Source organism: Atractosteus spatula, chromosome 11, assembly GCF_055471065.1.
Source record: "Atractosteus spatula isolate fAtrSpa1 chromosome 11, fAtrSpa1.hap1, whole genome shotgun sequence".
Lineage (NCBI taxonomy): Eukaryota > Metazoa > Chordata > Actinopteri > Semionotiformes > Lepisosteidae > Atractosteus > Atractosteus spatula.
In genome coordinates, this window is record NC_142716.1 from 45,797,708 (window position 1) to 45,811,500 (window position 13,793).

At 40.9% G+C, this 13,793-nt stretch overlaps 1 protein-coding gene across 2 annotated transcripts; it reads left to right on the plus strand.

Annotated features, from left to right (window-relative positions):
• Positions 1-6,143: 6,143 nt before the first annotated feature.
• btbd17a (BTB domain containing 17a) lies at positions 6,144-13,410 on the plus strand. 2 transcript variants are annotated; one of them, XM_088927189.1, is made up of 3 exons: positions 6,144-6,377; positions 9,385-9,670; positions 10,434-13,410. In XM_088927189.1, the coding sequence occupies exons 1-3, from the start codon at positions 6,284-6,286 to the stop codon at positions 11,506-11,508; spliced, it is 1,455 nt and encodes a 484-aa protein (XP_088783315.1). In that variant the 5' UTR covers positions 6,144-6,283; the 3' UTR covers positions 11,509-13,410. The 2 variants fall into 2 exon arrangements, with proteins under 2 accessions (XP_088783315.1, XP_088783316.1); XM_088927190.1 differs by having other exon boundaries at positions 6,171-6,377; positions 9,388-9,670.
• The last annotated feature ends 383 nt before the right edge of the window (positions 13,411-13,793 follow it).

The window sequence follows — 13,793 nt, forward strand, 5'->3', positions numbered from 1 at the left end:
CTTTTTATTTATTTTCCACTTTTCAACCTATATTGTGACTTTGCTATAAGCTTGGCAGTTTAATACACATTCACACCTGCTCTCTGCTAAAACAATCTGCAATGTTAACCTGATTAGGCATTTCGTTTTGCACATTGCTAAAACAATCGAAGGTTCTTAAACAATTTGGATATGTTTGAGATCAGATACGCAGCATCTGATTTTGTTTTACATATGAAGAATGAAAGAAGTTTTTCGACTGAGTTTGGTCATAACACTTATTAAATGAAATTACAGATAAAAAGAAATACAGTACAAACTGTCTTCTAATGACACCCAGCAAACGGGTGTCTTAAGTGAATTATTTCTCCCTGTTTTCTAGCTGTCGAAACAAGTGGGAAGCACAGGGGTCAGGAAAAAGGAACAGTGTGCCCTCTGCTGGTAATTAAGAATCAGAAATACAGAACAGGACTGTTAAGAAACTGGGGGCTCTGGCATTTTAAGGAACAAACTCTGGTGCATCTGAAGAACGTCCTCCTCAAAAAAAAACCAAAATGTTAGTGTTCATACTTGCATTTTGGATACTATTAAATGTGTTGTTGCAAATATCCTGACTCTGCAAGACCACACCTGCAATGTATTAAAATCAAATTATTTCATATGTCTCCTTTAATTCTTTTTTTAAAGAGCCTGTGCTGGGGAGGCCAGGTCACTTTTGTTCTGTGCCTGCTCCATTGTTTTAAGTAACTGTATTATCTTTACTTGTTTAGCTGACAACATTATTCAGGTTAGCTTTTAAGCTGTATGAAATTTACATTATGTGTAAGTACAGGGAGCAGTTATACAGGTACAGAAAACAGTAAAAGTAAATTAATAAAATGACAATGTGGAGGCATGGTGGCACAGTGTTAGCATTGCAGCCTCGCAGTGCTGGGGCCCTAGGGTGCATGGGGAGCTTGCATGTTCTTCCCTAGTTTGCAAGGGTTTCCTTGGGGTAATCTGGTTTCCTCCCACAATCCAAAGACATACTGTTCGGCTAATTGTCTTCTGGGAAAACTGGCCCTGGTGTGAATCTGTGTTTGGTTGTATCTGTGCACTCCTAGTGATGGACCCATGTCCGGTCCTGGTTGTATCTTGCCTGGCTCCTGTTGCCTGCTGGGATAGGCTGCAGCTCTCCCCTTACCCTGAATGGGACAAAGCGGTTAGAAAATGGATGGATGGATAATGACAATAAGGCTGGCACAAGCTGTGAGAATAACACATTGGGCCATACAATGAAATGGTAAGAATATGTGTTTCATATGTGAATTTAGCAAGTTCTACTTAGAGTTTGAAAACTAAACGCTAGCGTAGTACAATATAAGAGTTATCAAACATGATCCTGTTTCTTCTAGGTAGATCAGTCCACTGAGGCGTGAAGGAAGAGAACAAATGGGCTCTGAAGTAAGAGACCAATTAAACAGAGCCTGAATCAGAGGCATACATTGACAGAGAGACCTGTAGCAGAAAAGGAGGCAAGGAAAAGCTTGTGAACAATGATGAAAGGTGAGACTCCGAATCCTGGAAGCTGGAGTGGGCGGATAGTGTCAGTAGGGAGACAATATGTGAGTTACAATAGTCAAGGCAAGACAGTACCAGGCCCTGAACAAGATGTTGTGCAGGTAAGGAGTTTGCAGATGTTGCTCAAGAAGAAGTGGCTGGAGCGCACCACAGAGGAAATGTGGGAACAGGAGAGGGATGGGTAACAAGCGATACCTGTTGACAGATCTTGACAGAGGAAGAGGAGAAAATGGATGTATCAGTCAAGAGGAAAAAAGATGGCGAGGTCTACAGAGGGGGAAGAAGATGAAAGGAAAAAGATCAGGAGATCAGGCAGCAAGCTGCATCCATATATACACTTAAAATGGAGCTTGTGATCACTGGTGAAACATTTCAGTAATCCTGTTCTGCCTAATTTCAATAATGCAGCCTTACATCCATGTCTTATGCGTGGTATATTAAACCATCTCTACAATATATGGGCCATCTTCATCTACATCTTTCCAGCTCTATTAGTTTTACGATAAAAAATAAAGCTGTAGTGGTTGTTATTGGTGCAATTCAATATCATTACAATAAAAATAACATGAAGAAATTAGTCCTGGTGCCAATTATTCCTGCCGGGTGTAATTACCATTGACTCAGAGCACAAACTAATTCTTTGATTTCCCCTCAGAACTCCCATGGGTTTGCGTAGGTCTGCCAGATTCAATGCACCATTATAGCTTGTTTCCACTTCTCTTTGCTCTTCTTCAGAACTCAGAATTCTGTGTTCTCCTTGCAGAAGAAGCTGAAATGAAAACGAAGAAACATACCTACGACAGCGGGTTCATCTTCAAAAGCATGGTTGGTTCCGCTTGTTCTATATTCCTGCAGCTCTCTTGGTATAAGAAGAACGTCTTGGTACAATTTTAAATGTACTTCCACACAGTTTCCACGTGTACCCTCTGGTTTATGTTTCAGTTGTCGTTTGGAAGACGTCCACTGGGTTGACTTTGTCAAAGTCTTTGAGGATTTTGAATATTTGTCTCAGGTCCCCTTGTAGTCTCTGTCCAGAACTATGAAGGTTCAGGTCTTTCAGCCTGTCAGTGTGGGACACTCCTTTAAGCCCTGTAATGTATCTAGCTGCTCTTCTCTAGACAGATTCCAGCAATATTTTTTCTTTTACATTGTGATCAAAATAGAACATTATATTCTTAATGATTCCTTACTAGTGTGTTATACAGTTTAAAAAAAACATTATTTGATTCGCATTCTATGCTTTTACTATACTGTATGTCCTAACAATTTGTTTGCTTTTTTAATTGCTTCCTCGCTTACAGAAAATATAAAAGATGTGTCAACATAAACATCTACGTCTTCTTAAGAAGTAGTAAATTCTCACTCAATGTTTCACATTTTGTATTTATAATTTGTTTTTACTACCTGCATGCAGTACCCTGCACCTGTCTACATTAAAAAGAAATAGCTCCTGCACACTGTGCAACATGTTAGTCACACTTGATCATATTTGTAACAGGTGCATAATAATAACCTGTGAGATTTGCAGTACACAGCACAATTTTTGTTTTCATGACAACTTTAAAATAGGACAAAAAAAATCTGGACACACTTTTTTATATTCCCTTTTTCCCAGTGTGGAAAATAGATTCATGTTTCATAGGATTTTCTTAGTATTTCAGCTTCTTGAGTTACCTCCATGGCTAATGTGTCTCTTGATATTTCAGTGAGTTGAAATGCATAGACTGAGTGTTAGCTCGGCAGCAGGAGAAGCAAAGATTAAACTATTCTGAGCCTGTGCCAAATGGACTGTCTTCATGACGCCATATGACCTGTTTATAGCAGTCCGCGAGAGGAGAGAGAGCAAAGTATTGATTTTCACTGCTACTCAGTTCTAGCCTGCAGCATACTGTATATTGCATACTGCATTGCAATTGAGGTGTGTGTCATTCCTTCGCATGCGTAACATTTACATCCATTTGTCACAAATACATTCATGTTGAAAGGTATGCACATTACACACATGTACATGCAAAAACATAAAAGTTACTGCCTGAAGCGCTGCATTTAATATCTGCAGTATAAGTTTAAACCACCTACTTGGATCTGTGGCTTTGTATCAGGTCCTATTCAGCACTCCACTGTGAATACACCATGAATTTCTCAGTTTAAAGAGTAACTAATGTTTCTAGCTCAAAGACACATAGCCTCACTAAGATATTGGACGAGGCTCCATCTAAGACAAGTCAAGCAGTGTGCCAAACTTTTCTCTTGAGGTTTAAATCACTTGCAATATTTGAAACCAGGCTTCCTCTTTGAAAATTGGAAATACAAATATGAAAGAATGGTGGTTAGAGAAAAAGTAAATACAACAGAAACTGATTATATGTTCCTCCAAGAAACTCTTAACATAAAGTCACACTTCAGAAAATGCTTGGAGGTGCCGTTAGGGCTGCATTTGAGATTAATAAAAGGGGGAAAAAGCATGAGGAGCATGATTCTGCAGATTAGACTTTCATTAAACCAAATTAAACCCAGTTTTATCCTGCTCCGATTCTTAGGAATGTTTTGAAACTTTTAACCCAGAGTGTGCCAGGGATTATCAAGACCAAATAAGAACACAGCCAATCTGAATGCCCTAGGGATCAAAGGTGCCCTTTGAATTAGTCTAACCTGTTAGATAGGGTTCAGGTTATCTCCTCTATATGTAAATTCACTGCTTAGTGATCCCTCTGCTGTGCTGCCAGATGAATTGGATAATAGGGAAAGAATGAGCACAAAGGAAGTCAGAACATCAAGATATAACCAGGTATGTGTTTTTAAAATGTCAAGTTAAGCAGCAGGAATACAAAGCAAGATTTTTTCCCTGTACTGTGTGAGGTCACTGCTCAAAGCTATGTTTTAAAAACCAGAAATGTCAGTAGACCTACTGCGCCTAATTAAATTTTGCTGCTGTTAGATACTGTTTATTTAAATTGCTTTGCTAATATATGCAACCTCAGTAAACTCAGTAAAGACTTCAGTATTCTCCCCACTGTTACACATGCACAAATCGATCACTAATAAATACAGTATATGAAGGATAAAAGCAAAGTGAATTCTAAAGGAATTCTGCTGTTCCAATACCTTACTAAGGTCTGTTTCTCTGGCTACCCCCTGCTCCCCAGTAAGAGAACTCAACTACAGCCGTTCCGGTTTGCTTCAGGGGGGTGACTGGCAGGATGACCCTGGTAAGTCTGGAGGAACATATTTAAGGAGCAGAACAGAAGATGTTCTGTTACTATGCTGCAGATTCCTAGAAGTTCAAGGGAACAAAATATTCTGCCACTTTCTGAGATGAAAATAAAATCCTTATTCAGTAACTTTATGGACATATCTTGGCAACGGCCTGCCTCAGTACACTGCACAATTGTTACCACTGGCTTTACTAAAGCCAGGTGGGCATTAAAAAAAACATCTTATTATGAGGTGTGGTCTTGTGGGGTTTTATTAATGGACCATTAATGGAAGTAAACACAGATATCAATCATGACACTAGCAATGACAACTAGCATGACGCAGTGCACTCATGGTCCACTGTGTGAGAGAGTGAAGGGTGGACGTAAATTTAGACTTACCTCACCAAATAACCCGCATGTACAATACAGTACTGTTTAATTTCAGATTGCACCATTCATTTTAATTGAAGAACTTATATTGCAAATAATAGAAAGCTCACATGCAAAATGCAGCTTGCTGTGACCACAGGGAAAGCAAAAAATTGATGTATTGAGTCTCATTTTGTGTATCATGGCAAGGCAGTTAGCTCTACCAACTCACAGTGTCCCGGGTTTGATTCTAGGTTGGGGCTCCTGTGTGTGTGGAGTTTGCATGTTCTCTTTGTATTCATGGGGGCTTTTGCCAAGTCCTCTAGCTTGCCCCCACCCACCAAAGAGATGCAGGTTAGATTTGATCTAAATTGTCCCTTTGCACTGGGTGAATTTCAAGGGGTTTCATATTTAATTGAGAGGGTGGGTGGTTGTTCCTGTCTTTAGAATTTTAGAGTAATAGACCCAAATGATTTTGATCGGCTGAATGGCTCCCTTGTTGAGGATCTTTTGTATTCTCTGAGTTTGGATTGGTTTCTTGCAAGAACCACTGCACCTAGAAGCACACTGGTCCCTGACACTGATTCCCTGATCAGCAGATGTGACAAGTGAGTTTTGCAGAGGGTGCAAGCAGAATACTTAGAGAAAGTCAGAAAAAAAGTAACAGCTATTTAAATTGAGCGCTCAGGCTAGATTTATTTTCTTTTTTATCTTTGAGCACCTGTTCCTTTATTAGTAAAAAGTTGGCAGAAAATGATTTCTAATAACACTACTGCTTGTTTTAATGATGATCATCATGGTAACACAGAACCCCTGGTCCAGGATTATGTTGTTTACTTGCTTTTCCTGAAACAAAAAGCTGTATTATCAGGAGTCGGTTAGCTGTTTTCCTGCCCAGCTGGCTGCAGATCGATGCGATACAACATTGGAAGGGAAACTCAAAATCAAAGTAGTTGTCATGGCAACGGCCCTGACAGATTCCACCAATCAATGGATCCGGAATGCTGCAATTTGCCTGGAAGGACCAGCGTCCTACATAAAGAGTGTCGGACTGGGAGCTGGAGCCACACGGGGTAGCCCACTTCCCAAAGAACAGGCAGGCGCGCCAGGGTTAAAGCATTCTACACAGCAGCAGAAGACAAGAAAGGAGGGATAGAAGGAGAAAAAGAGAGAGACAAATGGCTTTTGTGCTTCATGGAGGGATTTTATCCCAGATCTACTTGGGGGTCCTCTTTACTGCTTTCTGCTTCCAAACTATGACAGTCCAAGGAGGTAAGATGCCCTCCCAACATAATTTCTCATGACTATCTCTGCTTTTCCCTATTTATCTCTGTCTGTGTGTCCGCTTTCGGATCGGGATAGCTGAATTCTAAGGGTTACATACCAAAGGGGAAAAAAAAGTCTGCATTTTAAAAGAGATGGACTCACAAGAGCCTACAAAGAAGTCAATGGGTTTGGTTTCTGCATCTCTTTAGAAATCAAGCCCTTAGGCTTTGAAAAGGCAGAAAAGATCTGCCTCCTTATTAGCATTGCAGCATTGTCTCAGTTCCTCTTTTCTCAATTTCACTTTCCAGTCTATTTGCAGATCGGCAGTAGTGGGAAGGTTTACCCTTGCTATGACATTACTGGAGTGCGAACAATTCCCAAGTCTCAGGGTCCCAGAACTCATTTTTTTCTTATGAACATGGACTGAATGAAAATGCCTTTTCATGTATTTTTGTTGCTTTCCTCTGATTAATTGATCTGATTTCTGGAATTCTATGCATGTTTTCTCTTGTGAAAACACAGTGCATAGAAGGGTATTGTCTTGTGGAGTTTAGGTGAATATAACTTTGTCACTAGTTCCTTTGTCACTTTGTCCTTCCTGTCTCGCAGGAATAAGAACTCCTCATTCAGTCTTCTTTTGCACTGCAGTGCTGAGGGCTGGTAGTACCCCTGTAAGCTTGGCATGGAAACTCACTAAGGTCAAGGTCTGACATTTGTTTAGCATGCTGACAGCATGTCCATCATCGTACAAAAAGATGCTTCCCACTAATAATAAACTTGATTTGACATGCACAGGACATCTCCTGAAAAAAACACGAAAGATAAATGTAAATGTTTTCCTGAAATTTGAATTTTTATCCTTGTTTTAATCCCTGTAGCATTGCTCCAAGACTGTAGAATGATTGGCCTGCATGTATTAGCTCTTGCAAATCAATCAGTACTTTCCAATCCTTCAAACTCACATTTGTTCTCTAGCTTTTAAACTGTTTAATTTGATATTGTAAAATATCTCTGTGATTTACTGTGCAACGTCTTGACAAGATGTAACATGAAAGGTGCAATATAAAAAAAAGGGTAGCGATAAAATAAAGATTATTACTTATGGCTAAAAATAATTGTATCATAGAGCAGACAACATGTTTTCCCTTTCAAAAATAAGGGCAGTATTAACACATTTGCTTAACCATAATAATGATGTTTACAAAGAAGCCTAAGTTGGACACTGATGCCTCATTAGTTCACTGCTAAAAGCAGATGGTCGCAGTATAAGTGAGGTGCTTTCACCAAGCAGACAATTGTTAATTAGTATGTGAGTGATATCAATTCACTACCCTTCCTGTGGAGTAGTGCCACTTTCCGTAAAAAACAGGACTGAAGTCCTCGCAGCTGTAGAGATGCAACTATTGAGCAAGTATTTTAGTCCTGGGTTTCTTGTTATGTGTCAATTTCAAATTTATCCTTCATGTAAGACAAAATTCAATTGTATTCATAAACTGATAAATCTGAGCATGACCCATTTCCATTCCCATAGTTAAAATGTGTTTTTAATACATTGCTTTATGAATAAGTTGTGTTTTTCTGGATTTAATGAACATTTCTAGAATAGTAAGAATGAATATCATGTGATAGCTTTAATGATCTGAAACTTTAGCTTTGAAACTGTAGCTTCAGTAAGAAGTTCATTAACAAGTTAAATCTTTGCAGAGTAGACGATGGCAACAATAACGACATTGTTTTTAGAGAGGTAGGCCATTGCCCTGTTTTGTGACTAGAATAGAATACAAAAATAGTAAGTTCTGTCAGGCACTACACGTTTTACTGGCAGGGTTAAGTACAGCCAAAAAATCTTATCTTGAGGAGCTGGGTGGAGTACAAGGGACCTTTCAATCAAGCTCAGTTGTATTAATTGGCACACATTGTTAATGCAGAAAAACTTACGGGCAAGTTGCACTGTGTTAGTGTATATACAGTGTCAGTCTGGACAGATGCTTTCTTGTCTTTACAGAACTTGCATATTTAGCTAATCATTTTCTCCCTTTTGGCTTATTTTCTAGTGCATAGAAACTGAGCTCCTCTTTTTTGTGTTGCACTGTCCATATTTGGTTAATGTTTGTTAAACCCATTCCCAAAAACTGAACCTTTACTTTAGTCATTTGGCAATCCTTTTTGTTAACAACGCGCAGCTACGCTTTCAAAAAGGAAATGGTGAAATAGCATAGTTCATTGAATAATCATATGCTGAGGTTTCTTTAAAAAGTTGTATCCAGCACATCAGCTCCTTGTCTATATGTGCTTGAGCATGTTTTCTAGGTTGATGGGACACAGACTTGGGTTCGTGCCATCATCAATATTTCATTAGTGCCCCAGAAAAATATAAAAAATACATGCTACAGAAATAAATTCTGAAGTATCTTATCTCCATACTGGGAACAACAGGAAAATTCAGTGTTGGAATCCAAACTGCTAACATGGTGAATTGTTTTTTAACCGCAAGGTAGCTACTGTTTCAGTTATCACTATCGTATACTGTACATATCATATTGTCGGTGTAAGAGGATAAAGGACATTTGGGATAGGAAGCTATTTTAGCCTTGATAGACCTTTTCTTAATCTCCAGAGCTGTAAAGGGATGAAAATGCAGCTCACAGTTTGCATGTGAGACGCCATTGCTCAGAAATTACAGGGTAGTATTACTCTGGAACTAGGAGCACAGCCAGAAGTCATGCTTTGGATAGATTATGGCCTTGAACACTTTGTCCATGCTAAGCATGCTTTATTTTTAGCCAATTAAGAAAAATGATTCTTTAGAAAAAGCTTTTCATAAACAGGTCAAGGAGGTAACATCAAGAGCCCCCATTGTAAATTTCTCTCTACTGGAGGAGGGCTGCTTCTGGCTGGTTTAAAAGAAATTAACAGCTTTCTTTTGTCAGTGAAAGACTCTTGTGAATACAGCCCTGAGTTATTCAGCCAGTGGGAGAGTGTTGTCACTCATGTGGTCTGTGTCGTATCCCAGCAGCCCTCAAACTTGAAGGCGCTTCAGAGAGCAGTGGGACAGTGATCAATCACTCCATGATCCTGGTCCAGAGACTGGAGGCACTGCTGGCTCAGGGCAACGGCAGCGACATATCCCTCCGGGTCCAGACAGTTCACTCGGACGAGGTGAAAGTGTTCCAGGCCCACTCGCTGGTGCTGTCCCTGCAGAGCGAAGTCTTCGAGGGGCTGCTGGAGCACCGCAACTCCTCCACGCTGACCCTGCGGGAGCCGGCCGACTGCGCAGCTGTCTTTGAAAAATTCATCAGGTGAGGGAGGGCCTGGTGCCGGGGACCTCCGCTGAAGGACACGAAGAGTGAGATCCCAGTGAGCAAAGTGGCTGATTTTGGGCAAATAACAAAAAGCAGGAAACGATCTATCTATTCCAGTAACCATAAGAGTTATCTGTTAAATAAATTAAATATTAACTTATGATAAAGCCCCTTTCAAGCCAAACATCACTTTGTCAATGTGGTTTATGTGACACATTGTGATATCCACTAAGCCCACAATAAGGGCTTAACCTTTACCCTATCTCTGGTTTAAGATACAGTAGTACTTCATACTGTAAGTTCTATCTAATATTGTCAAACAGTATATCTGTAAAGGTCAGTATTAAGTTCTGTAAGTACTGTGTTTATTATTTCAAAGAGCTAGGCAAAATTTTGTCAAAATGTGCAGTTTTGTTGTGTTGTGACTGCATTTCTGAAAGTTGCATAGGGTATTTGATATTTCTATGTGGGGGATGTGATAATGTGAGTTATCTCTCACAATCTGTCAACTAGGGCATTGACACAGTCTCTGCTCTTCTGCCGTTTTCTCTACTGTGAACATTTTGTTCCACCTGGTGGCAGATCAGAGAATTACAGTGTCCTTGAAGTGCCTCTTTGCAAAGACAAACATTCCAGAGCAGATGGCTGGAGATCTATGTTTCAAGCTGTTAAACTGTTACCATGGGAAATGAATAGCAAATACCTGTTGCATGCTTCTGATTCTGCTTCTGTTACACAGACTCTCTGTCTTTATTTGCAGGTATATGTACTGTGGGGAGATTGCTGTACAGCTGGAGCAAGCGATCCCTCTGCACAAACTGGCTAGTAAGTATAGGGTATTGGCCCTGCAACATGGTCTCAGCCAGTACATGACCCTGCACCTGGCCAGTGACTCCCCTCATGGGCATGTAGTCAACTGGTACCACTATGCCATGCAGATTGGAGATGTGGCTCTGAGGGACAGCTGCCTGCAATTCCTGTCCTGGAACCTGTCCTCTGTCTTCCAGAGTGGGGAGTGGGGCTCGGTGAGTGCTGACCTGCTCTTGTCTCTGCTGCAGCGCTCGGATCTCATCCTGCAGAGCGAGCTCGAGCTGTTCGAGGCTCTGGAGGCCTGGATTGGGCAAAACCAGCCGGGGGGCCTGACCATTGAGAATGCCTTGAGGGCGGTGCGCTATGCCATGATACCCCCACAGCAGCTCTTTCGGCTGCAGAAACAGTCACCGCTGCTGCTCAAATACCACGAGTCGATACAGGACCTCCTCTACATGGCCTTCCAGTTCCACTCGGCCTCCCCACTCCAGCTGGCCAAGTATTTTGATGTCAACTGCAGTCTCTTCACACCCCGTAACTACCTCTCAGCAGCCTGGGGATCCCCCTGGGTGATCAATAACCCCACCCGGGATGATCGCAGTATGAGCTTTCAGACCCAGCTGGGCCCCAGTGGCCATGATGCCAACAAGAAGGTGACGTGGAACGCGCTGTTCTCCCCAAGATGGCTTCCCGTCAGCCTGCGGCCGGTGTACACGGAGCACGGGGCGATCCAGGCGGCGCGCTCCGACAACGGCCACCCTCGCATCATCGTCACCCCAGCCACCTCCAGCGCAGACTTTGCTGGCGTCAGCTTCCAGAAGACAGTGATCGTGGCCGTGCGGCAGCAGGGCAAGGCGCTGGTGCGACACGTCTACAACTTCCACCAGAGCACTGAAGAGACTGGGGACTTCCTGGCCGAGGCTGACTTGCAGCACAGGGGCTCTGATTACCTCATCGACAGCTCGCTGTACCTGCACATTGTGGTGAAGCCCATCTATCACAGCCTCATCAAAGCCAAGAAGTGAACCTCTTCACCCAGTACTAACTCACTGCAGTGTCATACACACAACACATTCATGTCAGCACACTCAGAAGCTCCTCTGAGCTCTACAAGCCTTTACTGCAGTAAAAGGCTGCACACATTTTGCAATGAACCTCTTTATTCAATGATGCACAATATTTCTTTTCATCCTGCAATTAGTTATTAATAACATCATTCTGTTTGATCTTTCCAATTATCGTACCATTTGCTGCAGTAAAAAATCTCCTCTTGTATCATTCTTTCCCTTTTATAACCTTCATGAAACATTATAAATTAAAGTGAACATGCTGTTTTTTAGCTCATCATGCTGAAAGTTCCTTCAGTCACCTTGAAGAATATTTGTTGAAAACAGAATAAACAAATGTTACATTTATAACACGTACAACACCATTTTCTTAAACAAAATGAAGTGCTGTGAAACGGCAAATGGTCATGCCAGACCTATTTATGGGGACAGCTCTCCATGTTGATGCCAACATTCCTCATGGAATTAGGAGATGAAAATTGCATAAAGAAGCCAAATATTTAGAAACACAGACACACAAGTAGCCAAATGCATTCAAAATACACATGTAGTCTAACTTTAAGACATATTCAAAAAGGCTGTCCATCCAGATCTAGATAAAATCATCTACACTGCAGAGCTAATTAACTTGCCCCCAGGACAGTCCTATTGCCCTATAAGAATAAATTCCCTAGAAAAGTTGTGAAATAAAGACTATGGACTCAAAAACCCTATTTTCACCTGTGACCATTAGGACTGCTGTATGTATGGAACCATACACACACAAAAAGATACAGGCCTCATCTCACTTGTCATGTTCACGATCCTTATTCTAATGAAAACTTTCTTTCCAAACAATGGCAGCTAGAGAGAAATAAACTCTTCGCAGAGCACTCGTCAAACTAAAGAGCATATGATTATTTTTTTTTATGAGAGAAGATATTCTGTCAGTGTCAAGAATCGGTACTGACTTTTGCAACACATGGCGATGTCATACAGGCTTGGTGCATTGAACTTCCAATCTTCAAAGAGAGGCTGGTGCCACTTGGAGCCAGAGGGAAGGCACATAGTGTAGAGGTCTACAGGCAGACGTCTTTTTAGTTTCCCACACTTTAAAGCTAAGAACACAAGAAAGGGTACAAAGTACAGGAGGCTATGCACTTAACCCATTAGGGTTGCCAGCAGCTCATCAATCTCAAAATCTCATCCAGCTGTCTCTTTGATGAACCCAGGGTATCAGCTTCAATAACATGGCTGGATGGATTATTCCAGACTCCCACAACTCTTTGTATAAAGAGGTGCCACCTGCTCTCAGGTACTTCCCCATAGTCTCCACTTGTCTTCCCTGGTTCGTGGTTCTCTGATGACCCTGAAGCAGGGCCATGGGTTGACTGTGTTAATGCCCTTCAATCGCTTCCCCTCGTAGTCTCCTCCGTTCTAGGCCAAAAAGATTCCGTTCTTTTAACCTGTCAGGGCAGGACATTCCTTTAAGTACTAGAACATACCTGGTCACTTTTCACCGTATTCATTCCAGAGCAGCAATACCTTTTTTTTTTTGGTAAAATGGTGACTAAAATTGTTTGTAAGACTTACTTACACAGAGGGTCATGGTGTTTTCTATCCTGTACTATCATGTGATTTTGAAGTTAATTCTTTTTGATTTTTAAGTATAAATATACTCTGCCTAGTTACATATTAAATTAGAATTGTACTTATATTTATTACTAACTGCTGCTGTGTTTTGAGCCATTCACTTCTGTGTTGCTTGGGTATCCAGAAATCTTAGTCTGAGGGCAACTATATGTTACTAGAATTTTTAATGTTATTTATATATTAACCCTGCCCTGCCTCCTCAATAAAGAATTAATTTTTTTCTCTGTATTTTCTTTGTTTATAAAACTTTTTTTTCCCTCAAATTAAGGGGCACCAGAGAAACCATCTGATGCAGTTTGTAGTATTTTCAAATCGAAAGCTTGCTTTACATTCACGGTGATGTATAAGATTAAAAATGCTGTGGATTCAATATAGAATACAGGAAAATTCCAGAAAAAGTCTGGAATCAAGTATGTGGACATTAAAATATAAAAAGAAGAAAACTGCAAAGATAAAATATTAAAAGAACACTACTAGAAAACTTAAAGGGGCGCTTTTGAGCCGCTTAAAGTACGCTTTAAACCTGGTTACACCTAAAACAAAGATCATCCCTTTCCTTTCAGATTCATGTTTAAACTGGATCACCATACTCTTCCAGTTCCCGTGAAACA